Genomic DNA, 26,575 nt, shown 5'->3' on the forward strand with positions numbered 1-26,575 from the left:
ACAGAGAAAGGAAGGTGGCCAGTGAAGGGTGTGTTATCAAATTCTCACTGTGGGCAATGTGATCTTAACCTCTCAGGGGAGCTTTAGCAATCAGTAGGAATGTGCACTTCCAAACAATCCAACTAGGGCAGTGAGGGAGCTGGGGTGTTAATACACCGTATCTGTTCAGTTTCTGGTTGAGAGCTGCTTCCAGGAGGCTCTGATTCTCACGTACTTGGGTCCTACTGTGTCAGAGGCAGCCTTCCAGCATGTGGAAATCAGGCCTACTTCAATCCCAAAGCAGAGGAGAAAGGGGTAGAATGCTGACAGCGTCTGCTAGAGGTGATAAAGTTTATCTGACCCAAGGTATTGGATACATACCAGTATCTAATACATACGATGGTGTATCAGAAACAAACTCCTTCCTTAATGGATTAAAACTACTTCTCTTCCCGGGGTGCCTGGGTGGCTCAGTCGTTAAGTGTCTGCCTTCGGCTCAGGTCATGATCTCAGGGTCCTGGGATGGAGCCCCGCATCGGGCTCCCTGCTCCGAGGGAGGCCTGTTTCTCCCTCTCCCACTCCCCCTGCTTGTGTTCCCTCTCTTGCTGTGTTTCTCTCTGCCAAATAAAGAAATAAAAATCTTTAAAAAAAAGAAAACCTACTTCTCTTCCCTACTATTACATTGTTTTCATCAATTTCCACCAGAATTATAACTTGAGCAACATAATGACATACATCCTGTAAATTTTTTGTAATAATGTTATGCTTATAACCAAAATGCCATTTATTCCTCTACATCCTTAAAGAAGATTAGGGGGTTTATCCAGAATATGTAATTCATTGCAAAATAAAATACACACTTTCTAGATAGTTCAGAATATTTATAGTTGTTAGAGCAAAAACAAATGTTTGGTTACAAATTCTTAATTTGTGGATTGCTTTGACTTTGATGGAAATACCAACTTTCTCTGAAGTATAGTCCCTGGGCCTCGAAATGTTGACCGCAAGAAGCAGCTGCTGTGATTTAGGTCTTGAAGGCGGCTTCCAAGGCTTTAGCTTTTTCTGTGATGTTCTTCTGAAAGGGCATCATGAAGTCCTCAAAGTCCACCTCATAAGTGAACCTCTCTCGCTGCAGCTCCCTTTTTCTGATCAGCTCTGCTGTTGTGGCTTCAGGACTCCAGATCTTAAATAAATCACCATATTCGGAGCAGGCATGAGTAGGAAAGCCAGCAAACATGGCAGTATGCAGATAATGCCCAATATGGTTAATTCAAAACTATGAAATTTACTTCTAAATCTATTTTAACTTATCTTTTCCTCTTACATGATGTCAGTGGCTACATGGGCATCACTATTTCTGATGGTGACTATTTGGACAACTGGAATGATTTTAGTGACCTCTGATGATCCTCTGTTGTTCATTTTTAAGATGTCAAAGAAGGAAGTGATAGAGTTAGATCATTGGGGTTTGCTACCTTTATGTCTTATGGGGAAGTCCTGAGAAAATTATTTTCATAGTAGAAGGAAGAGGGGGCTGGTGGTCTCTTATTCAGCATAGTTGGATGGGCATTGGCAAGATCGCTCCTGTTTTCCAAAGATGTCTCCACCTCTTTAATTGTGGATGTTTTAGGCAGCTACTGAATAAAGCCGGTGTTGCTTAGTATGAAACTCCCAAGTGAAATGGTAGTAAGAGTACAAAGAGGAAGGTTAGGGTCTGAGAAGCATCAAGAAAATGTATCTATAGCATTTGATGACCAAATGGCTATAGGGAATGGCATTGACCAAAAAATAGTTTTTCAAGGACAATTAAAATGACAATATAGAAATAGTAGCAGGGAAAACTAGATATTGGAAGCTAAACAAGTTGGACTTAGTCAAAGCAGTAGGACCTGGCAAAAGGACACCTTCAAATTATAACTATGAAAGATAATCTTTGGATATTTGTTTTGGTGCTCTGCATAAAAAGTATTTAGAAAATGATATTATGAGTTTATAACATGTTATGAAGGTCTTTCCAAAGTACTTACCCTCCGTGGAATAAATGTGATATCCACTTTCTTGGTATAACCACTGGTAATCAATGAATGGAGATAAACCACATTATCCTTACGCATTTTCTTTTCCTCTGATACGGTTGGTATGGCATAAACAGATGAAAGCGGTTCCTGGAAATGAGACAAAAGAAAAACCAACCCTATCAATTACAAAAACCTATATATACTTTCTAATATTTACCATTCTATATCTTTCTCTGAAGCCAAGAAAAAATTAAAATTAAAATGCTACCATACAAATTATAATTTGAAATGAAATAGAATATTATTATAACTTTGGATGGGGAAAGATAACTAGTTTGCCTTGTTTAACTCTATCAGAGACAGATCATACAAGTCTTCAAAATATCATCCTTGACCTATGGCCATTGATTAGAAGAATTAAATTATTCTACTAAAAAATAATGATGTATGTAGTAGAAGCCTAGCCAACTGATCTTCCTTCACCTCTGCCCCCCTTACTCTCATCTTCCATGTTTATTGCTCTCTACTGTTTATTTTCCTCCATGTTTGTGACAATCTTTTCACCCTTTCCACTTCTTACTACCTATGTTTCTCCAACCCTTTCCAATTTGATAACATTAGAGCTTTTCCTTTTTGAATTTCACCCTGTCTTATGTCTGCAAAAAATCTCCAGGGATCCTCTTGCTTCCCTAAAAGAAGCTTCTAGCCTAGAAATACACTTGGGCTTCCCTGCTAATGACAAAGTCTTGCTCTCTCTGTAATCTGCCTGGGCAAAAACCTCAACCTTTTGCTGGTAGTTTAGAGGCATGCACATTATTCAGGATTACCAGGAACAGTCACTTTGGCACCTTTAAAACTTTCTGGAGTCATTCTGAGGGATATCCAAGTCACAAGTGGCTCAACATCCCCAGGGTTCAGTGGTAGTCATTAAAATTCCTTAGAAGGGGGATAATATGGGTAATGAAAGATTATGAGACCAAAATGAGGAAAATCATGCTTTGCTTCTTTCCTCTTACCTTCCTTCCCTGTCCGAGCCATCTCATCAAATCTGTATGACTTAGAACCAAATATATACATATCCGATACCAGTTATTTTTCCAATTCCAAAATTCTAATTGTATTTGGCTGAGCCAACTTGGTTTTTACATGGATTTTATTTGCAATGAGCACTTTTTAGAATTTTCAGTAAAAGGAATTTCTTTGCTAGGTATTTTTTTTTCAGTGCCACATAATAGTGCTGAAAATATGGCTTGCATATTATTTTGCCCATGCTGTGTAACAATGTGTAAATACTGACACTCTCCTACCCCCCGCAAGCTTTTACCAGTTACTAATGGGTAGTCGATCACTTTTCTTACCTCTTCTTTCTTAACTTCAGGGCCTTCAGTCTTCACTTTAGGAGGTGGCTTGCCTTTCAGTTTTTGATTTTCTGTTGGTTTTGGCAAGTTATCCAGCTTCTCTTGAATCAAACTAACTATTCTATAGTCAGCATACGCCTTTGCAACATCCATGGCAGTATGTCCTGCTCAAGACATAAATTCAGAGTTGCAATAAACAGACTGATAATAAACCATGCCGAAAAACCTCAGTACATCAGCCCCCGGCATGTGGCAGTAAGGGTGATTACTACAGCCAATGGTTACGTGTAAGGTCACCAAGCTCGATCAGATACTCTCTAAGGTGGACCCAGCTGTGAAATCTCATAGTTTAAAGTGCCATTTACTAGCAACACAACATTTTCTTGTTAATTTTTTTGAGGATGTTTCTTAAAAAAAATGGATAGGAAATATTGGTAGAATATTTACATTTGGATATTTGATTGATGGTTCTCTTCCCACCTTACACACATTTCCTTTCATGTGACAATTTTACACTATCCTCCCCTTTCCCTGATACAAGGAGGTATATTCAAAAAGGCCTGGGGAAGCTGGTGTCACAGTGCTCTATAGAGATGGCTGAGTATTATGACAACTGTAATATCCTCAGGCAGGCCTGAAACAATACTACCAGTGACCCAGGGGAAGCCCGAAGCAGCCAGAAGGGTTAATGCTCTCTTTGATCAAAAGGAAGCAATGGGTTCCACTGTAAGAAAATGACACCTCCAAGCAATGAGGTCAAACTTTTATTCAAATGCTTATTTTTTTTCAGGTTGTATATTTATGACATAAGATGGGCCCCTCCCATTTACTTCCCAGAGAGAGACTCAAAATCAGGAATTGTTTTGTTCAGCTTTAGAAAGAATCCAAATTCTACAGCCTTTAAAATTATGCCACTTCCTAGGGACTTGGTAGTTATGACAGTGTGATAACCCAAGGTATAGTCTGAAAACCAGTGTAAGCCCACAAACCAATGCTTCCTGGGCCACAGTGAAATAAGTAAGAAATTAAGACTGGGCATTTAGAAATTTTGGGATGGATTTGATAGAATTTTCCATCACTTTAATCTAGTGATAAAAAAACATTACATTTTATTTCCCCACTTCATTTTCTAGTAAACCACTTTTTACTGTACTTTACAAAAGTATCCATCCATGACAGATGGCAAACATCAGGAACTGATCCTTTCACATCAGTGACTTGAGAGGAACTGTATATGAACTTCCAGAACATTCAACTTAGGCTTGCGGTTGCAGTAGCGACTCGCGGGGAAATATGATCTTACAAGAAGAGAACCAGAAGGGGCTTGAAATCTAACATAAATTCTCCTCTCTGACCCGAACCATCACTCATGCGCCCACGTACCTTTTCTATTTTCCAGCTGGAATTTAGCACCAATATCAAGGAGGTACTTTACCGTATCCAGTCTACAGCTCTCAATGGCTCTAGTCAAAGGGGTGGAGTTGTTGATTGAGACCGCATCTATCACTGCTCCGGCTTTAACAAGAAGCTCAACGATATCTTGTTGGCCTGCATGGCATGCAAAATGAAGCGGGGTCCACAGGAAATTATCTGTTGCATTAACGTTGGCCCTATAAAATAAGATAGATGTACAAGCTAAAAACGTAGGTTGTTCCAAACACCAGAGGCTGGAAATGCAAAGCAAGATTTCCTATTAGTGTTATCAAGTTATTCAACTGTAAACCAGGGAGGCTCTAAATAAAGTTAAACTCTGTGCCATCATTTTTTTTGACTTGTGTTCTTCATTATCCGATAGTCTTAATTTGCTTTGTGTGCATATATATATATATATATATATATATATATACACACACACATTTTGTTTAGTTTTAAAAGGCACTTAGTTAGATCCCAGGGGCTACACTTTTTTGCAAAGGTTAAAATTAAGGAAAATTATATAACTGGATCTAATGAAGGTAAAAGCTGATAGGAAATAAAAAAGTCCTATTATTTCATTTTGTATCTACTTTTCCTCTGCATGTCATAGATTTTTAAATGCACCTTCATTATTAAAATTCTATGCATGAAAATGTATTATTTTAAATGTTAGTCCTTTTTAAAAATTCACTGTCCAAAATTTCAAATTCTCATTGATTACTTTATACTCCCTCTTGATAATCTACAAATCCGAATGCTTCTTTGACCTTGACCGTTATAGTAATAACAATAATACCCTTTTATCAAATATGCAATTACTTTGCTAATAAGTGCTTTACATATTTTAACTTATTTTATCTTCAAAAAACCTGCAAGCTGCATCCTAGTAGAGCCCCATTATAAAAATGAGAAATGTGAGACACAAAAAAGAAACTTATGCCAGGTTATTCAGCTATGGTAAAAGAAGGAATTAAACCTGAGTAGTTGCTTTAGAAGTTCAGTAAAAATGTCATGAGGAGGGAATGAGACATGCCCTAAGTCATCATGATCACTGTCCCGCTTGTTTGAATTTGCTAGGATCCCCAACATAGGAGACAGACTAAAAAGCAATGCAGAAAATGAATAAGTCCTAGAGATCTATGCAATACTGTGATTATAGTTAATATTGTACTGTACACTTATAACCTATAAGAGGGTAGATCATATTATCTGTCCCTACCACAACAACAACAAAAAAATTCTTTCGCTGGGCTCCCTGCTCAGCAGGGCGTCTGCTTTTCCCTTTACCCTCCTCCCCCACTCATGATCTCTCTCTCAAATAAATAAATAAAATCTTTTAAAAAATAGTTTAAAAAATTCTTTCAGTAGGGGCGCCTGGGTGGCTCAGTTGGTTGGGCGACTGCTTTCGGCTCGGGTCATGATCCTGGAGTCCCGGGATCGAATCCCGCATCGGGCTTCCTGCTCAGCAGGGAGTCTGCTTCTCCCTCTGACCCTCTTCCCTCTCGTGCTTTCTATCTCTCATTCTCTCTCTCTCAAATGAATAAATAAAAATCTTTAAAAAAAATTCTTTCAGTAATTTAAAATAAAATAAAAAGTGACTCCACACCATGTAGATAAATCTCTAGGCAAAGCAACTTCATGCATAGTTACTGGCAAACCATCTTTGGGTACACACACTCCCAGGTTCCCATTAGCCCACTTTCCCATACAAGATCTATCTGTAATCTCGACGTCAGGAATGAAGCACTTTCTTTGTCCTAAAATTCTGGAGTTGAATGTGAATTCAACCAAGAAAACACACCCTTTTTCAAGAAGAAACTTGACGGCATCTATGTTTCCAGTGGCACAAGCAGTCATTAGTGGTGTTTTGTAATAATTATCCTTCGTATCCACAGGTATTCCTGATTCAAATGCCTTTTTCAGAGAAGCCAGGTCTCCTGCCTTGGTGATGAAATTAATATTTGAAAATACCTTTGGTGGATCATCAATGTACCAAGCAGAGTCATCCTGAATGGGATGTTCTGGCGGCCAGTCTCGGTTAAACCGAAGGCTATCTGTTACATTCTTGTAGGTTTCAATCATGTAATAGGGCGGCCCGCCGTCACTCTGGCAGGGAAATGCGTGGTCAGGGATGATGCAGATTGGCAGCGGTAAGACAAACTTGCCTTTCTTTGGCTTTTTGGTCATCCCTTTTTTCTTTTTCTTAGGCCCATAGGATCCCAAGACATAAGACTTACTCAGGTACCTGGTTCCTTTAAAGAAATCATTAATGTTGACCCCAGCTCCCCGCAATTTCTCATGATATTGAGCTATCATAGCCAGCTGTTCTGGGGTCACATATTCTTGCCTCTCCTCCAGCGTCAACACGAAGTCTTCCTTACTGACTGTCCCATCGCCTCTGTCCACAAACGAAAAGGCTTCCCGAAGGAAAGTCTCATGTTCTAGCGACCAGTCGTGAAGTCTCAGGGCCCAGAGTGGATTTGGATTTTTGGCTCCTGGCCACGCCAGTTTATTAGCGGTGCGCTCTGCCCGCCGTATTTCTTTGCTTGCTGCTTTGAAGCCGCCTTCCTTGGCCACAGTCCTGGGTGTTTTATGATCTAAGTTCTTCCATTTCAGGTCACATCCTAAAACATGAAGCATCATTATCATGAATAGTGCCTAGGCACTTGCACGACTCTGCAAATGACATTCATACAACCATTTTCTTAAGCTTGAACTACTGGTCAAAAGTTTATCCCTAAATTATTTGTATAGAGCAATGAGCCCATTTAGCTATTATAATTACAAAGTTAAACTGTGAATTTTTCTTTTTCTGTGAGCTTCACTTTGGTGAATTCTGAGGGAAATCTGTTTCCAGTTTATATTCTCTGCCCCGAAAGGATTAGGACATGAATCCCTATAGATACTTGAAACAAATTTCATATTGGGATACTTGCTAAGGAGACCTCCTGCCAAACAGGAAAAGAATAAGGGTGGCATTTGAATTTGGAAAGAGACTGGGTTCAGACAGCTTACGAGGCCCTTAGGAACTCAGAATGCTGTACACCTGCTTCTTTTTGAAGGATTATGACTGCAAATCTGTGTACCATCTTAAACTATATTTATCTGTATTCTCCATGAATTCTATGTAAATTATATCGACCTGCTGTTTTGTGATTGGTCATGTGAACAACCTGATAGAGGACAAAGTCATTCGTTCATCAAATCTGAAAGGACTCTAGTATTACATTTGTGTAAATTAGGCATTAAAATTCATTTTCCTTCTTGGACCCTTCCTTAAAATGATGACACCAACATTATATGTAAGTATTCCTCAAATAAATAAATTTCTCTGAGTGCATTGGGGAGTCTACTTAGTGCCACTAGGAAGGCTGTGCTGTCTATAAGTGTCTTAAGATATTAAAAATCCATTATGTATATAAATAAGTCAGACTATGAAGAAGCTCTTTCTAGCGTTTTGAATCTAGAAGAAGGCTCTTCTGTTGCTTTGCTAATATCACATAATCAAAAAGATTGCTACTCAATCAGTATGTCTAGCAACCAAATACATAGGCAGCTGCGTGCAAAAATAAAACATGCCCCTCCAATACTTCATAGTTTTATTCCTTGTCAAAAAGAAAATGAGTCACCAGTGCTTTTTAAGATTAATACTTCCTTTGGCATTGTCAAAATGTAAAATTTTATAAGACTGATAATTTTACTAGTGGTAGAAGAACTCAAAAAGTATTATGACAATGAGGATTCTAAAATGTCCATATTGAACAGTTTTAAGAACAGTGACTTATTGAAAAGGGGACCTGAGACTGATCTCGATAGCATAATTCCATAGCAATTTCAAGCATGCTGTTTTTACTTAGTTTTTTTGCTTATTCAAGGTGTCTGGGTGTTTATCTACCATCTCCCAAGCCACTCCTATATTCACCCCTAAGGATCAAAGGACTTGAAAGGTGTTTTATCTTGCTTCCTTCTGCTCTCAGTTTCCTCCTAGTTAGAAGCCTTTATGTGGATAAAAGACTCCAACATCACAGCTTAAAGATCTGAAGGCCCTTTTCTTCTCCTTTTGCCTTGGGACTTTTTGTCTCCTCCTCTATAATTAGTAAAAAAAAAAAAAAAAATCCATTCATTCCCTTTGTGATGTATGATCTGTGGTCAAAGGTACTCAGCTTACAGCTGGTGTGCGCTGCGGAGCACCAGCAAAAGGCCCAAGAGAAAGAGAAGCCTCATGGGGTGCTTCCCTAGAACTGCTCCAAACTCCCAGCTTCTTCTGCCCTTGGACACAGCACTCATACTGCTTACGGGGACTTGTAAATTGTTCCAGCAGCAGGACCACGGGCAAAGGAGGAGAACACAGAAGAAGATAGTTTAATGTGGCAAAAGAATTCAGCCTTCACGTTTAAGTATAGAAGACACTGAATCCAGGGAGTTTACTCAGAAATGAGCATTTCATGGTTAATGCATTGTTTGTTGTTGCTCTGATTGCCTTAGATCCAAGACTCAAAAGCTGGACATTTAACTGGTCATGTTTCTGCTATGGAACTGGGTCCCCCACCTTGATCCAGTGAAGTGGTTGTACTTCCAAACATGCTACAGAACTTAGAGTACTTTCAGACCCTGTTTTAGAAACACGGTCTAGTCTCATGAGTCTGCCAGGAAGATAATATTTTTCTGCATCATTGGGAAGGCCTTTGGCATGGCCCAAGCTCTTACTAAATGTGTTTCTCAATTTGCTTTTTGTGACTTTCTCCCAGGAGTACATAAATAACAGAGTAGATGTCTGGTGATGTTTGTCCCAATAATAAAGTGGTCATTATGTTAAAGTTGAAGAAGCTTGTCTTAATCTGGACAGATCTTTAGTTCTTAGAAATATACAGTGTTAAAAATGTCAGAATAAATTGCTGATAGTAACAGATTTGAAAACAAGACTGATGAGACCGTTTATGGGGGCAAAAGTTGCATTTGATATATTTTCCTTTATTTGTTAAAAGTGTTTATTATTTGGGGGGTAGGGGGGAGAGTACGAGTTTGTATAAGTTCATAAAAAGTAGAAGTGAATCAGTTATTACACTCTTAGTTATACAGGCACATTAGTCTTATTTATATTGGTGGTTACAATACAGGATCTCTAGGCCCCAGGGACTTCTAAAATTCTCTGCTCTATCCTAGAATTGTAGAATAATAGACTAAGTTTTTGCCTATTTCTCAAACTGGAAAAAAAAAGAAAAAAACACTACCATAAAGTTCAGTAGAATGCAGTTCCACTTCTAATGAAGAGTTAGAAACTTTTTTTTAAATAAAGATTTTATTTATTTGCAAGAGAAAGAGACAGAGCACAAGGGGGCGGGGTGTGGAGGGGCAGAGGGAGAAGCAGACTCCCCCCTGAGCAGGGAGCCCAACATGGGCTTAATCCCAGAACCCCAAGATAATGACCTGAGGCAAAGGCAGATGTTTAACCAACTGAGCCACCCAGGCGCGCTGAGTTAAAAACTTTCCATGTACATCCAGTCAGCATGTAATTAACACCAATTTGATCCATAAACTTAATTAGCTAATATTACCACTTCAAGGAATACATTAAGCTATACATACATACTTCATATTCCTAAATTAATAGTTACATAGAAGCTTCAGGAAAATCTAAAATATTACTTACCTTTCAAATTTTCCATGAAAATTTTCATTTTATGTCATATTTGTCCCTAAAACTTTTCTCCCATAATTTCAAATTATTTAGAAAAGTTTATCCTTTGCACTTGATACAATTGAACATTTTTTAATAAAATTGTTAAAACTTCAGACTAAAAGACATAGTTTTCAGTATTCGTCCTTCAGATTGATGTCGACATTTTTTTAAAAGGAGTTTAATAACTATAAGCGTTTTAATAATTAGTTGACCCATGAACAATCCTGTTTAGATTTTTAACAATAACCTAAAAATATTTGAGAATGTGGGTTTTCATCACTTTAAGACAAGATTCATGATTTGACAGAAGGTACGGTAAGAAAAGATTCTCGGGCGCCTGGGTGGCTCAGTTGGTTAAGCGACTGACTTCGGCTCGGGTCATGATCCTGGAGTCCAGGGATCGAGTCCTGCATCGGGCTCCCTGCCCAGCGGGGAGTCTGCTTCTCCCTCTGACCCTCTTCCTTCTCGTGCTCTGTATCTCTCATTCTCTTTCTCTCAAATAAATAAATAAAATCTTTTAAAAAAAAAGATTCTCAATTTTCTTTCTACGTATATAACTGATGTTCGGCTATTGAAAAAGATAAGCAACTGACAAGTGACAGGCCCAGATTCTCTGCTCATCTACAACATGGGTAAATCATAAATACTTTAAGCATAAAATTGTTAGGCAATTTTACCTCGCTGAGCTATATATTTACAGCAGTCTGCAAAACCACCCATGGCAGCATAATGAAGTGGTGTGTTCCCATTCATTGATATCAGCCCCATGTCTCCATTGTAAGCAAAAAGAAGCTTCAATATCTGCAAAAAAAAAATCATAGATATTGTAGAGGAATAGCAATGTTCATTCATTGAATGAAGACTGGCACCTAAACGTGTTCTCCAATAGTTACTTAGGCTACATGTGGCTATTTAAAATTAAATTGAATTAAATAGAAAACAATTTTTAAAAATCCAGTTCCTTAGTTCCACTAGCCATATTTGAAATACTCAAAAGCCACATGTGACTACTGTATTATACAGCACAGATTTATAACTTTTCCGCATTGCCAAAAGTTCTATCAAATAGCATTGATCTAGAGGTTAGAAAATTCTATATTCAGCTGGGGCATCTTAGTGAATTCTAGTAATTCTAGAAAACATCAGCCTATGGGAAATATCATCAGGGAAGCAAATTCTTTACCACACGTGACTTCTATTGTGGTGTAGATTTTTATTGTAGGGGAGAGACCGAATGACAAAAACAAAGATAATTGTTAAAACTCAGAAAATTGATTAAAGAAAGTTTAGATGTAATTGAGAATTAAAAAAAAAAAAAAGGAGAGCACTGGGCGCCTGGGTGGCTCAGTTGGTTAAGCAACTGCCTTTGGCTCAGGTCATGATCCTGGAGTCCCGGGATCGAGTTCCGCATCGGGCTCCCTGCTCAGCAGGGAGTCTGCTTCTCCCTCTGACCCTCTTCCCTCTCATGCTCTCTCTCATGCTCTCTCTCTCAAATAAATAAATAAAATCTTTTAAAAAAAAAAGGAGAGCATTGGTTCCTATTTTGTTTCTGCAATGTCACTGTACCTATGAGATATCCTTTGCTGGTATATTCAGATAACCAGAATACTGAAGAGTTTAAAATGGAGGTGAGTCATTAGATGCACACAAAAAATCAGGGAGATAATGGGGCGCCTGGGTGGCTCAGTCAGTTAAGTGTTTGCCTTCGGCTCAGGTCATGATCCCGGGGTCCTGGGATCGAGCCCGGCATCGGGCTCTCTGCTCAGCGGGAAGCCTGCTTCTCCCTCTCCCACTCCCCCTGCTTGTGTTCCCTCTCTCGCTGTCTCTCTCTGTCAAATAAATAAATAAAATCTTTAAAAAAAAATCAGGGCGATAAGAGTATGTTGACATTTTTCTCTCTACAATTTGGCCATGCCGGAGGTATTATGAAGATTTTAATATGTAATAGGGGCATAAAATAAAGTAGTCCTGGTTGGCAAAACTTTTAAATTACCATAGTTAAGGATACAGAAAAACATGGTTAGTAATATTAAATGCATAAACTTGGCAAGCCAATAAAACTGAATACAGAGCTAGACAAAGTTAAAAGAGAAATATTTGATATAAAATATAATTTTAGAATTACTTAGGGAAATCAAGATGGTAATGTGGAAAAAATTCTTAATATAACCTATATAATATTTAAAAACTTGAGGAAAAGGTAAGTAATGGTGAGCAACAAATTTTAAAGCAAAGGGCAGATTCTTACATCAAAAAAGCCTCCTTTGGCAGCAAAATGTGCAGCTTGTTTTCTCTCATTGTCAAAGGCATTCACTTCACCTCCTCTTTCCAATATCCCTCGAACTAATTCTATCACTCCTTCTCTTGATGCTTCCATTAAAGCCGTTCGACCTGTGGACTGGACAAGAAGCAGATGAAATTCTGGTTATACTTGTCATCTTAAATAACACATTTGGTATACATATGTTCTCAATCCATTTGGCCTTAGATTCACACTGGCAGGTTTAGTTCTCTACATCTTTATTAGTTCCACAAAGCAAATAGGAAAAATGAAGTCAGTGCAGTGGGTCAGTGTAGAGAGTTCCAATATCAGATTCAGGGTCACACCAGATGTCCCTGTGAAAATATCATGCCTAAGATGCATTTTTTCTTTTTTTTTGCAAAGAAAGTAGGGCAAAAGGGGAGAAAAGAGGGTAAAATATTTGCTAAAATTAGGTTATAAGTGTTTTCTAATGAGAAAAAAAATCTATTTTTATTGTCTTGAAATGCCTCTTAAAAAATGAGAAAACTCAATAAAATTGGCCAAATGAGGAGAGGGAGCAAAATGACTAAGGGAAATAGCACAACTACATATTTTCTTTCCAAAAAGATTAATTTTTATTAGACATTGGTGATACCTTTTCTATTTTCTCTAATGATGTTTTACCATTATGCATAATAAATACCAATTTTCCAAATGTAATTAGGAAATAAACTGTAGAATCATGGCAACATAAAGATAATGAGAGTATATCATCTTAAAGCATTTTGAATAGAAATGAAAGTCTATAAGCTGACAGGGTAATTTTACCATATTTAAATGCAAAAAAAATTGCACTACTAAGACTCTATAATTGAAAAATAAAGGAATATTTATAATCACAGGACTAGTCATACTGAGTTGATAGCATTTGGATTAGCTCCTTTGTCCAGAAATGTCAGGCACGTGTCTTTAATATCATGTGCTTCTTCACAAGCTCTAAGAAATATTGGTTTTCCTTCATAGGTAGAGTTGTTGACATCTGCGCCATGTTCCAGGGCAATCAATGCACAGCGATAATGCCGCTTAGTAGGTAAAATGCAGTAAAACAAAATACCTGTGAAAAAATAGAATCCCCAAATAGTACTTCATTAATAGTCTCTTTATATTTGAACCAGATAGCAAAGAAAAACTAATAATTTTGAAATCCATAATTGGCTAGTTGAAGGTGGAGAGCAGAGGCATAGCTACCTTGCTTTTCCTTCTGAAACTGACTGAAACACCAAGACAAAGTCAAAAAGAGAGTCAACCTCTGATACAATTAGAAAACAGTCACAACCAAATGTGATAGGACCTGGTTCAGGGAAGAATCTGAGTGCTGATATGTGAGGCCCTGTCAACCTTGGGTATTTGGCATCTTGCAGTCCATGTGCAGGATGGTGTGTGCTGGAGGGCTAGTGGTGGGTTGCTATGTCCTGTCTGAAGCCGCAGAGTGACAAAGCAGATGGTACTGAATGATGAAATGTGCAGACTGGCCATGTTTATAAGAAGCAGGCTGTCAGTACAGCAGCATTAAGAAGAAAAAGTTGATGACAAGGGGCTCTGCCATTTTGGCGACTCGTTTTGTTCCAGTGAAGAGAGGAAAATGCAGCCCTCCACATAATCCACGTCAAAAATGCACTACAGATCGGGGGTATTGTTGTAATCTGGGCAAACAACAGTCAAACTCCAAACTGACTTTGTAATGACCTCACTCTAAACAGGGGCTTCATTCAAAGAGGAAGAGTAACCAACAAAAAAAAAAAAACCAGCATGTGACCTATGAAAAATACAGATACCGAAAGGAAGAAACCTGATGATAAAAGCTAGGTTAAAAGTACACGCTGGAAAAACTATACTGTGTTGAAAATTATTGACTGTCGTATTTCTATGATAGCAAAGAAGTTAAATATAACTTTTTTCCAAAACAAAAGTGCGAAGATGGACCAAGACTAAATGCAGGGCTTCTAGGACAATAGAAGATAAAGGAAGAAAAAGCTGAAGTTAAGCCAGCTGAGCTTAGGAAGAAATGGTAGAGGAAAATAAAACCACCAAAGAAAGGAAAGTCAAACTGGAGGCAGGAAAAAGGAGAGCGCAAAAACCATGGTCATGGAAGTGAAGAAAAAACTTGAAAGAACTAAGGAAAATGTAACAGATGGTGGAAGAGCTGAAATGGTCTAGAGAGTCAAAGAAGAGGTAACATATATGTAATTGGTGCTCAATAACAAAAAAACAAGTAGAACAGAAAAAATATGGAGATACAACAGAAGAAAACTTTCTTGAAGTGAAAACCTGAATTTGAAGATTTAAAAAGCATACTGGGGGGTTGCCTGGGTGGCTCAATCGTTAAGCATCTGCCTTCGGCTCAGGCCATGATCTCAGGGTCCTGGGATTGAGCCCCACATCGGGCTCCCTGCTCCACAGGAAGCCTGCTTCTCCCTTTCCCACTTCCCCTGCTTGTGTTCCCTCTCTGTGTTTCTCTCTGTCAAATAAATAAATAAAATCTTTAAAAAAAAAAAAGAAAAGACAAAGCATACTGGGGTCTCAGGAAAAATGGACTAGGAATAATCAATGAGGTGTGCCTTGGTAAAGCGAGGTAGAGGACATGTCCTGTGAGCCTCTGGGTAACAATTCAAGTCCTCTATAAAGAGGAAAGTCAAGGGGTAGGTGGGTGGCTCAGTCAGTTAAGCATCTGCCTTCAGCTCAGGTCATGTCCCAGGGTCCTGGGATTGAACCCCACATCAGACTCCCTGCTCAGCGGGGAGTCTGCTTCTCCCTCTCCCACTCCCCTTGCTTGTGTTCCCTCTCTCTCGCTATGTCTCTCTCTGTTAAATAAATAAAATCTTAAAAAAAAAAAAAGAGGATAGTCAAGCTGGCCTCCAGATTTTGCCACAGCAATATTCAATGCTAGAAAATAACTAAAGGATCTCTACAGTATCACTTGAGAAAGAAAATGGGAGGGTTTTTTGTACCTACCAAGCTGGCTGTTCATATATAAAAGCAGTAGACATGTAAGTTTAAGGATGCAAAAGTTATTGTACTAATCTCTTCTTTCATAGCAAAATATTGATGAGTACCATGTAAAGTGCTAATTCAACAAAGTTTTATGTATATGAAAAGCTATTAAATTCGCCATTAAAATAATCAAAAACATTTCTCTTCCCAAGGGGAAAAAAAACCTATATATGGTGGTGGGTGTTAACTAGGCTTATTGTGGTGATCATTTTGCAATGCATACAAATATCAAATTATGTGTACACCTGAAACTGATACAATGTTGATGGCAATTATACCTCAATTTTTAAAAGTCAATCAGTAAATAATAAAAGTAAATAAAACTACCATTCCAATGACCAAAAAAAAGATCTGAAAGCAGACCATTAACCTTAGAAAATATAACACACACACACCAAAATAAAGAACATATGGACCATATAGGAAAATATTTTTATATGTATTTATTTATATATTTATATATATTAAATATATTATACCCTCATAACATAAAATAAATGACAGCCCTGGGGCCAAACCTTTGGGCCATCTAGATAAATATAGGTTGGATAAATTCTACCATTAAAATAAAAACCACCATTTATATAAAATCAAAATCTAAATATATTTCATATAAACAGATGCATCTAATATAGGGTTACTCAGAACAGTTAAAAACAGAAAGATGGCCAAGGACATGGTTGAAAATAGAAAATCAAAGACACAACAAGTCATAGCAGGCAAAATTGGGCCAAAACAATAACAAACAACAATGTCACCTAGAGAATACCAGATGAGGCTGAATTTGTTACAAAAGGCCCTAAGGTACTTAGGAAATGGATACTTTATAATGATGGTAGGTGCAACTCACAGTTAAAGTCTATCTGGGTTGACTCTTTAAGCCACAATGAACATGAGTCAAGATGATAGACTGTAGAATTTGCATACTACATTTATGGGACTGGGTATGCATTCCTATAAATGGGAGAACCAATGGAATGGGTGCTATTAGGAGCTAGTCTAGCTTAACCCTTGAAGAGAACAGATACCATTCCATACTCCAGAATGGACAGACACTAATTAATCCTCTAGGACAACATATAGGAAAGAGCTTCTTGGCTTAGAGATTTACATTTTCCATGTTCTGCAAAATTTTTCAAAGTACAGTTTAACCTAGAGTATGTCCCACATCCTTCTAAAGATCCAGTAAGTGTTTTAACCATTTAAATGTTGGCTTGTCCTTTAGGACCAATGTGCAGTGAATGAAACATCAATCACTGGAGAATAGGATGTCAATGGCAGAGACTTCTGTGGAATAAGCAAAGCAGTTGGGCAAGTGGCAGCCAAACTGAGAGCTGTGCAAGGTGAGCTAGATTCGTTGATGTGGGGAAGACAGGGCTCGCAGTGCAATAAGCACACCATGGGTTAGACAGAATCAAGTCTCTATGGGGCCGGACTAACAAGGTCACGTGTGCAACAAGATTTATATTTGTTCCAAGTTTTATATTTTTAATTCTTCCTATGTGATTGGTCAGATTGTCTTCTCATACATTCATCTCCCAGAACCTTGACAGGTTTAATATTAATTTGAATGAGCTTAGATATTAACCAGATGGCTGTTGCATTTGCTACTAATATTCACGTGATCCTGTTTCTAATTTTACTTTAGTTTTAATTTTACAATTTTAGATTTTTATGATAAAATTTCTCAACCTTTTTTTTTTTAGCTTATATTTCTGTTTCAAATTCCAGAAGGTAAACTGTTCTCCACTATAGTGTTTCCCCAAAGTATATTTCACAAAACTCCAGGTATATAAAATGCCAAAAGGAAAAACTATTTCAAGGGTCTAAGACAAATGGAAAATGTCACTGTCTTTAGTCTGTCTGACAAATGTGAAATCAACACGTCTCAACTTGTTTTATCCAATGTTTCTCTAACGAGTTTGGCAGTGGAAACAATTTTGCATGTAATGCTTTTCAACATCCTAGAGATTCAGTGGTCCATGGAACACACTTTGGGAAATGATATTTTATAGAGCTTTAAGAGGCTTTTTTTTTTCTTTTTCAGGATTTAACATTTTAAAACACATTTGATCCCTGAATGAAATCCCTGAATTTCATTATGTGGTGCTATTAAGTAATTAAATGATTGTTCCTTTCCTGTCCTCTCCTATTATTTTAAGAAAGTCACTTATCAAATACCAAGTCTGGAGAGAATTATAAAAGCGGATTTTGTTCCTGTCAAAAAACATTAACACTAAAAAATGGGATTTATTTCTCCAGTGTGGGACTGATGTTAATGGCTTTGTACTTGAAGCAAGTCCTTGGGACAACTGATTAAATCTAGCAATTTATATTAAGCCTGGTGGTAATTTTCTTGGTGATTTTCATAGGGCTGTGTCAAGTCCTTCTGAAACCTTGAGTTATTTGGGCAAGAAGCTCCCAGACAAGGTGTTGAGATGAGATTAGGGAGAATAGAGCAGAGAAGTAGGGCTAGCTCACCTGAAAAAGCATGGAAATGCCATGTCTCAAGGTTCAAGTCAGGTTTCCAAATACATTTAAATTGACCCTCAAGAATTGGATTTTATGCCAGAATCCACCTTAGCCCTTCCAGTTCCCAGCTGCAACCCCTTTCTGCATCAGGCTGCTATTGAGAGGGGACACAATCCTTTTGGAGTCCAAGTTGAGTACTCTTTGAGGTTCTAAAGTATAAAAAAGATTAAGAAATTCTCTTCCTCATCTTTTGTTCTAAACAAGATTTTTGTATTTTATAATCGATGATTCTGTCTATAGTATTATCAGTGTGTATCATTAAAAATTCTCCACATTTAGAAAAACCACCAAACACAAATTAATCTAACTTAATTTTTTTAAGGGAGACATCTCTCAGAGCTCGTTTCCTAAGATATACCTTAATACCATTTTCAAATTGTAGGGAGTTGGTGTCCTTAGGTACAGGAGTGAGAACCTGGCTTTTCACTTAAACTCATGAGTAATTCACTTCCACAGTTGGAAAGCAAAAAAGTCCACTTTCTGGATTGCTGGCTACAGAGTGGATTGCACCTACTGCATAAAATGTTGGGATTTTTACCTTTTCCTTCATTATCAACTTTAGTCATGTCAGCCTTTGCCTTGGCTAATATTTCCATGGACAATTCATGCCCCAGCTCTGCAGCCCTCATTGTCGGAGTACGACCCATCTTGTCTTGCACATCAGGGTGAGCACCAAGGCTAAGGAGAAAGCTGACCATATCGACGTCATTGGAAACCGAGGCCAAGTGCAGAGCACTGTGTCCATTGAGGGGGTCTGTGAAATTGATTAGTTCAGGGTATCCAAGCCTGATCAGCTTTTCTATCTGCTTCGTGTCTTTGTTCTGAACGCACTGAAGAACTTTGTAGATCTGCAAGTTCTCAAGTCTCTTATCGGCTAAAGCCATACTCGACCACCTTCTTGAAAATGCTTTTCTGGACCAAAACAAAAACTATAGCAGCAAAAAAAAAAAAAAACAGAAACACACAATTCCAAGTTAATTTTGTCATCTTTAATTTGGCATAAATAATACTATTTTAAGTCTTCCCTAAGAAGAGAGGCTGTTTCTCACGAAATGTTATTACCACAATTTATTGCAATTGATTTCACAAAAAATATAAATTATACATAGAGAATATTCAGCTAGCATAAAGCTAAAATATTTCAAAACAAATGTTTCATCATAATTAATATCAGCCTTGCTGATGCAGCTTTCTTGCTAATTTAATTTCTTGTTTCATTTAACCCTCCTTCCTTGACATAGCCTCCCTATTCTATCCATGAAGAAGGTAAGGCTAACAGAAGTGCCAAGGTGAGGATTTGAGCTCCCCACTCTATGATTCTGTACCAGCATGTCCTTCTAACCTAGAGACGATACAGGTTTTGGTAGTTAGCAAATGTTATAAAGAACATGTGGAATTTTAGGTGCTCATTATAAGCAGGAATCTACTGGGCTCAGTGGGATACTAAATGTGATGGATGATTTGTGTCACTTCACATGGGAATGACGTAGGTAAATGGTTGAGAGACAACTATAATTTTCATAAATAATCCCACTGTTAAATTGTGATGAGCATTCTGATATGTAATTTTATCTCTTCTTTACTGTTTATGGAAAAACAATCTTTTGAATTGAGTCATAGGTCATGCTAGGTATACCCAGCTTGCTTTGCTTTCCTCACTTTTTTGGGAAAAGAACCCCATTATCATATTGGGGATCCATTCCAGATCATCCAGTCCTGCTATCCTAGGCCAAATCATTGCCACAGACTGCTCATTTGCCTCACTGCTCCCACAATGGACCCCTAAGGTCTAGTCTCTGTTCAGTCCTCAGAAAATAATTTTAAAAATGTAGATCGGATAAGGTCAGGAAAGCTTCCACCTCAAAATTTTTGATGGGGCTGCCCCTTCTATCCCCTGTGATAGGAAATGGGTCTGAGACCGAGGCTTAGCCGGTATGAATGAACTCTCTCCCTAGGTACAGTGAATGTCTCAAGCATATGCTCGGGAAAGACATGAGGCATTCAGCACCCTACAGGACCCTCCTGCTAGAACGTGGCCAGACTACTGTGTGCTGAGGCAGTTAAGCAGTAGGATGTGGGGCTGTGGCTGTGTGAGCCATGTTGGCTGTCAGGGAGCGTGGGTGTTACAGAGACTGAGACTGAGGGCAGATGTTGCGCTTGGGACTCCATTGTGCCAGAATTCACCTACCACTTTAGTTAGTCCACATGACATTAGCTCAGGGCTGCAGGAGTAAATATGCCCTCCCCACCCCCCTTAATTTAGATAAACTAGTTAGCCGAGTTTCTGTCATTTGCAATGGAAAGGATTTCATCGTACTATAAAATCTGAAACTGCACCACCTTTTCTCCTCAAGCCTGCTCCCTTGCCTACATTCCCTGTGGCGGTGAATAGCACTGGTGACCATTTGTTCCTCTCGAGCTGCGTCCCTCTAAGCAACCCCATCTCCGTTGCCTACTCCCCTTCTCCCTCACCACCCACTCTTCACCCCACTTTTGCTGGCTCCCGTCTTCTGTCAGAAGCCTAACTGTTGGGGTGCCCAGGGCTCGGCCCTCAGGACTTGTCTCTATCCTCACACACTGTCCTGATGGTCTCATCCCATCTCATGACCTTCATCCCAGTTTGAGGCTTCTGATTGTTCACTCTCAAATTTATACAGCCATCTCTGGCTCTCCCCAGAGTCCAAAGTGGTATCTCTAACTTGCTGACTCTTCATCCTCACATGGACCTCCACTAGGCAGATAAAATGTAACCCGTCGGAACAGAACAACTGGGAGCGTCCTGACCTTCTCCCGTTCTCCCCACTCCCGATGGTGCCATCACCATCCATGAGTCTACTCTGAGGAAAATACTAGAAGTTATTCCTCATTCTTTCCCTGCAGAACCCCCACTCTTTAAATCCATCAGCAAACCCCATAACTCTATCTCCAGAATATAGCCTGACATCAGCTGCCAGGGGTGCCATCCTCGGCCAAATCCTTGCCACGGACTCTAGGTCGTCTCCCTGCTTCTTCAGCAGGCCTCCAGAGCCCCTTCTTTTTTCAGTTCCCAGGAAAATCTTTCTAAAATGTAATCAGACAAGCCTCCACCCCGAACATTTTAGCATAACTATTTTTGAATACAAAGAAAAGTTGAATACCCATATATCTACCCCTGAGATCCTACCATGAATGCTTTACTTGCTTTATCACCTACCTATCCATCCTTCTGTCTAGCACGTATCCATCTTATTTTTTGATCCATTTCAAGGTAAATTGCAGACATATTCCAGCATACAGTATCCTTAACTAGAGTTCAATATTTGCTTACAGCTCCTTTTTTTTCTTTTTTGCCTTTTGAATATATAATGAAATGTACAAGTATTAAGGGTACCATTCCATGGGTTTTGACAAACACATACATCTATGTAACGCAAACTCCTGTTAGGATATAGAACATGATGTTCATGCCAGAAAGTTCTCTCCAAACTATCTTTTAAGAGCAGTTCAAATGCTCTTCATCTTAATCAGAATAAATCCAGACACCTCATGATGATCTTTTAAGAACATTTTCTCTGCCCCTCTGATCTTACTTCACTCCAACCTCCCTTGATAAGGTGATCTCCAGCCACATTGGCCCCCTTTCTGTTTATGGAACAAAAGCGCATTCCTGCCTCTGCCACTTCTTGTTCCCTCTGCCTGGGGTGCCCTTTGCTCAGAATTTGTCAGCTGGCACTTCCTACCGTTCAAACTGCAGTCACCATGTCACCTTTTCTTCATAATGAAACATTTCTGTATATTACATTTCTATATATCTGTAGAAACAGATATATTCAATTTATGTGTTGTGTGACTTCCCCACTAGTATAGAGCCTTCATGAAACAGAAGTTTTATATCGGGGCGCCTGAGTGGCTCAGTCGTTAAGCGTCTGCCTTTGGCTCAGGTCATGATCCCAGGGTCCTGGGATCGAGCCCTGCATCGGGCTCCCTGCTCAGTGGGAAGCCTGCTTCTCCCTCTCCCACTCCCCCTGCTTGTGTTCCCTCTCTCGCTGTGTCTCTCTGTCAAATAAATAAAATCTTTAAAAAAAAAGAAGTTTTATATCATAATGACCTTTATTTCTCCATCACCCAGAACTTGACTCACGTGAGGCATTCAAGTAATCGTTGCTCGATAAAGGATGACCAAAAGTTTTAAGATCGAGGAGTGGAAGGAACCAAAGAAAATGCCCAGGTTTCTGGCTTGAGCCACTGGCTACCTGTGTTTGCAATTGGGGAGCTCGAGATGTGGTCTGGATTGGTCAGAGAGCGTAGACGGTTACGCTTTGGGCATGCTGAATCAGAATCCACAAGGCAATAGGGTACACAATTCAAGAGACAGAGGTCTGAGCCTGGCCTATGGGGAGCTGTGGGGGTTTGGTGGCTGCCGGGCAGGCCGACACTGGGCAAAGTCAAGGAGGAGAGCATGTCAAGGGGAAGAGTGACCACCACTGTCAAATGCACGCTCCTGCCTAATCCTTTTCTCCCCACTCTTGCCTGCTGTTTTTTCTTTGTGCTTCCTCCTTTGCCACTGGGACATCAGTCATCACATGGCTTGTGGCTTCAATGTCCTGTTTGCCATGGCCCCTCTCTTCCCTTCTAATCTGTTTATAACACGTGGTGGACTAGGCAACCGGATAATGCAGCTGGTTAGAGCCATGTGTGTAAAGAGGCTCCCACTAAATCCTGAGCTGTCCCACAAGTCACCCACTTGGTCTCTGCTGCGTGCTGTGGTGATATTTACTTTAGCAGCTGTTTATGGTTTGTCTTATTACACAGCCATACCCTAGTTAGGTGCTGTGTCATCCTGCATACGTAGGCACGATGTACATGGAATAGGATTCAGTGCTTCCAAATAGCTCATTGACTCTCCTGAATCTACATCCCCTCATTCGTGTGAACAGAGACATCCGCATCGATGACTTCAACGCTGTCTCTGAGGCACCCACCCCAGACAAAGAATTAACAGCATGCGGGGTCAGCCCATCAAGTTACGCTGGTGAATTCCACAGTCCACGGGCAGGTTCTAGAGCTTGCACTCTTCCAGCTAAAGCCCTGAAAGGGCTGGGGCTGGTGAGAGCGGTGCCCTGTGCTCTCCTTCACACCCTGCTGCCAAGACTGACCAAGGGCTTCGCCCCTCTGGAGGAAATAACAAAAGTCCTGTTCTCTAGTTCTGGGTTCTTCAGTTTTATTATTTTTTTTATTAGTTTCAGGGGTAGAATTTAGTGATTCATCACTTGCATATAACACCCAGGGCTCATTGTAACAAGTGCCCTCCTTTATGCCCATCACCCAGTTACCCCATCCCTTCACCCACCCAGCAACCCCCAGTTTGTTCCTTAGAGTTAAGAGTCTCTTATGGTTTGTCTCCCTCTCTGTTTTTAATCTTATTTTATTTTTCCTTCCCTTCCCTTATGTTCACCTGTTTTGTTTCTTAAATTCCATATATGAGTGAAATCAGATGGTATTCGTCTTTCTCTGACAGACTTCTTTCGCCTGGCATAATACACTCTAGTTCTGGGTTCTTCAAAAACTTGTGTAGCATCTCTGGCCTTTGAGGGGGGCGGTCAGCATATATACACACATGCCCCCCTATGTATACTTTACCTCTGTATGACCCTGGAGCCACCTTGGCATACCCCCATCTCATCATCTATATGGACAGTCTCAAAAGACAAGGGAATAGAACAGGATTTCTTGCCCCAAGGTCCATGTTTGGGTCCGAATCCTCTAAAATTATACGACAATCTGCTGTGTGTGTGTGTGTGTGTGTCCAGGTGCATTTTTCTGTGGGCAAAGATCCGTAGAACTTATCAACTTCTCCAAGGAGTCTGTGACACAAAGATGGTTTGCTAGAAAGAGGAATGGAGGGAGACACGCCTGGAACCATGGAAAGAGTGTAGGATTGCAGGTGGGGAAATCTGTTGTTGTTTGTGACTCCCCCTTCTCTGCATTGTTTATACAAACTGGTTACATAAACCTGGACATCTTACCTACCTGGTTTGTGCCTCAGTCTCTTTACCTGTGAAATGGGGATGACTGAACCCATTCCATGGGCGGAGTGAAGAGGAAATGAGACAATCCTAGTGAAATATTTAGCAAAGTCCCTCAATGCAGGCTTGCTATGAATCAATCAAATGTCCATACGTTTCAACTCCCCCATAAACCACGGTGTACATTTGGGGGGTTCTTTACTGTCCCTTTCAGCTTTTTTTTTTAATATTTTATTTATTTGTTTGAAAGAGAGAGGGCAGAGAGAGATGGAGTACGAGCGGGGGTAAGGGGCAGAGGGAGAGGGACAAGCAGACTTCCCCCTGAGCGGAGCCCCATACGGGACTCAATCCCAGGACCCTGAGATCAGGGCCTGAGTCACCCAGACGCCCCTGCCCTTTCAGTTTTAAGTCTCAGAAAAATCCGGAAGGGGAGGGGTGGGTTCAGAAGTAATTTCAAGGGAAAAGCCAGGTGGCAGGGAGCAAGGTGCCAAGCTCACCTCTTAGTCCTGGGGGTGATCAGAAGCCGCGGATGACCAGGCACCGACGCTCCTCGGCCTGCGGGGGCGCCCTGCGGCCGCGGCCCTCGTTCTCTGCCACCTGGCGGGGGCCCCAGCTGCGACCGCGGGTTCCAGGAGCCCGGCTTGGGCGCCCAGCCGTGAATGGTGTCTACGTGGGCAGAGCAGGCGAACCGGCGCGCGGGGCTGCAGGGAGGGGGGGTGTGTGTCCATGGGCCCCGGGTCCGCCGCGGGCGAGCTTGCAGCCCGGTGAGCGCAGGGGGCGGGGTGGGAGCCGCCGAGACAGGGCCGATTGTGAGCTTTGGCCACGCTCTGCCCCGCTGCCAGGGCAACCGCTCGGGGGCGCGGCACGGCGGGGCGGGGCTGGTGTCCACCAGCCGCGCGGCCCCGCCAGGTGGCCCGGTCCCCGCCAGGTGGCCCGCCCGGCCCGGATGCTGGAGGAGGGTCCTGCGCTCCCAGCGCCGCGGATGGGCGGAGGCCGTGAGCCCGACACCGGGGTCCGCACCAGTCCTCCCTTCTTTCATCCTTTTCTCCCACCCCCTGCCCTTATTCTAAAAAGCATTTAATTCGCAGCGCTATAAACATAATAAAATTTTTTTAAAAAGAAATAAAAAGTATTTAATTCGAAACGTAAAGCTCCTATAGTAAAGCCAACCAACCAAACGATTACAATATAGAATAAAATAATTTTAAAAGTAAAGTTAAATGAAAAATACATTATACAATAGAATGAAAAAAATCTACTTGTCAGAGACAACTGCTGTAGATTCTTGTAAATCTTCCCAGACTTTTTCTTTGCATACTCTAGGATGCATATAGACTTAAAAACATTTATACACAAATAACAGCAAATCTATCGAGGAGGTCATTTTATTTCAGGGCCTACAAGTGCGCCCTAACATCCCAACCCCCAACACTTTTTTACAGGCAAATTCTGAAATTTTTGTTATGCTTTTAAAAATAGTATGCAATAGCTTCTGATTAAAAACAATAGTTCTCCCATCCCAATCTATTGTTTTCTACCCAGAGACTGTTTGAAAATATGATTAAGGACTATTTTATGAACACAAAGGAATATACTATGTAACATGTGGAAAGGATGGAGAAACAAAGCATACGTGGCTAAAGAAGTTTGCTTCTACTGCTGGATTCCCCTGTATATTTCTTCCCCAGACTGCACCCTCCCGTTCCTGTCCCCATAGGTAACCACTATTCTGAAATTTGTATTTAGCTCCCCCCTTGCTTTTTATTTATTTATTTATTTTTTAAAGATTTTATTTATTTATTTGACAGAGAGAGACACAGCAAGAGAGGGAACACAAGCGGGGGTAGTGGGAGAGGGAGAAGCAGGCTTCCCGCTGAGCAGGGAGCCGGATGCGGGGCTCAATGCCGGGCTCGATCCCCGGACCCTGGGATCATGACCTGAGCCGAAGGCAGCTGCTTAACGACTGAGCCACCCAGGCGACGCCCCGCCTTGCTTTTTAAAAATATGTTGCTTCATATGAATGCATCCCTAAAAAATGTGTGTTTAGTATTGCATATTGTGAGAATTTATAAAAATGGAGTAGAATGGTATGTATTGTTTTGACATTTTTTCCTTCCAACATCTTATTTTTGAAATACACCTTTTTTATGTTTAATTATAGCTCTTTTATCTTAATAGCTGTATACTGTTCCATTATATTACCATTCCATACCCCTTTTGAATCAACTCTACTATTGATGGACATTTAAGATATCTCCAGTAGTTGGTATTATAAGGAATGCTGCTGTGATCAT

At 40.2% G+C, this 26,575-nt stretch overlaps 1 protein-coding gene across 6 annotated transcripts; it reads right to left on the reverse strand.

The window, feature by feature from the left end:
• Positions 1 to 573: 573 nt before the first annotated feature.
• On the reverse strand, positions 574 to 25,096 carry ANKEF1 (ankyrin repeat and EF-hand domain containing 1). 6 transcript variants are annotated; one of them, XM_027624039.1, is made up of 11 exons: positions 24,779 to 25,096; positions 21,470 to 21,606; positions 18,815 to 19,205; positions 13,608 to 13,807; positions 12,700 to 12,849; positions 11,129 to 11,252; positions 6,573 to 7,395; positions 4,739 to 4,965; positions 3,356 to 3,519; positions 2,007 to 2,144; positions 576 to 1,162 (listed from the first exon to the last, which is right to left on the reverse strand). In XM_027624039.1, exons 3-11 carry the CDS (start codon positions 19,158 to 19,160, stop codon positions 1,004 to 1,006), a joined length of 2,331 nt encoding a protein of 776 aa, XP_027479840.1. In that variant the 5' UTR covers positions 19,161 to 19,205; positions 21,470 to 21,606; positions 24,779 to 25,096; the 3' UTR covers positions 576 to 1,003. The 6 variants fall into 6 exon arrangements, with proteins under 6 accessions (XP_027479842.1, XP_027479844.1, XP_027479843.1 ...); XM_027624041.1 differs by lacking the exons at positions 21,470 to 21,606; positions 24,779 to 25,096 and adding an exon at positions 18,226 to 18,425 and having other exon boundaries at positions 574 to 1,162; positions 13,594 to 13,807; positions 18,815 to 18,954; XM_027624040.1 differs by lacking the exon at positions 21,470 to 21,606 and having other exon boundaries at positions 575 to 1,162; positions 7,017 to 7,395.
• Positions 25,097 to 26,575: the final 1,479 nt, after the last annotated feature.

The sequence above is a fragment of the Zalophus californianus genome, chromosome 8 (assembly GCF_009762305.2).
Source record: "Zalophus californianus isolate mZalCal1 chromosome 8, mZalCal1.pri.v2, whole genome shotgun sequence".
Classification (NCBI taxonomy): domain Eukaryota; kingdom Metazoa; phylum Chordata; class Mammalia; order Carnivora; family Otariidae; genus Zalophus; species Zalophus californianus.

Bases quoted from the DNA above. Each gene is read 5' to 3' on its own strand.
- ANKEF1 (XM_027624038.1), bottom strand. From the start codon at position 19,160: ATGGCTTTAGCCGATAAGAGACTTGAGAACTTGCAGATCTACAAAGTT. The intron at 13,808-18,814 runs GTAAAAATCCCA...ATTTTTTCACAG, and splicing joins AGTTGATAATGAAGGAAAAG to GTATTTTGTTTTACTGCATT. The intron at 2,145-3,355 runs GTAAGAAAAGTG...TCTCATTTCCAG, and splicing joins CTGAAGTTAAGAAAGAAGAG to GAACCGCTTTCATCTGTTTA.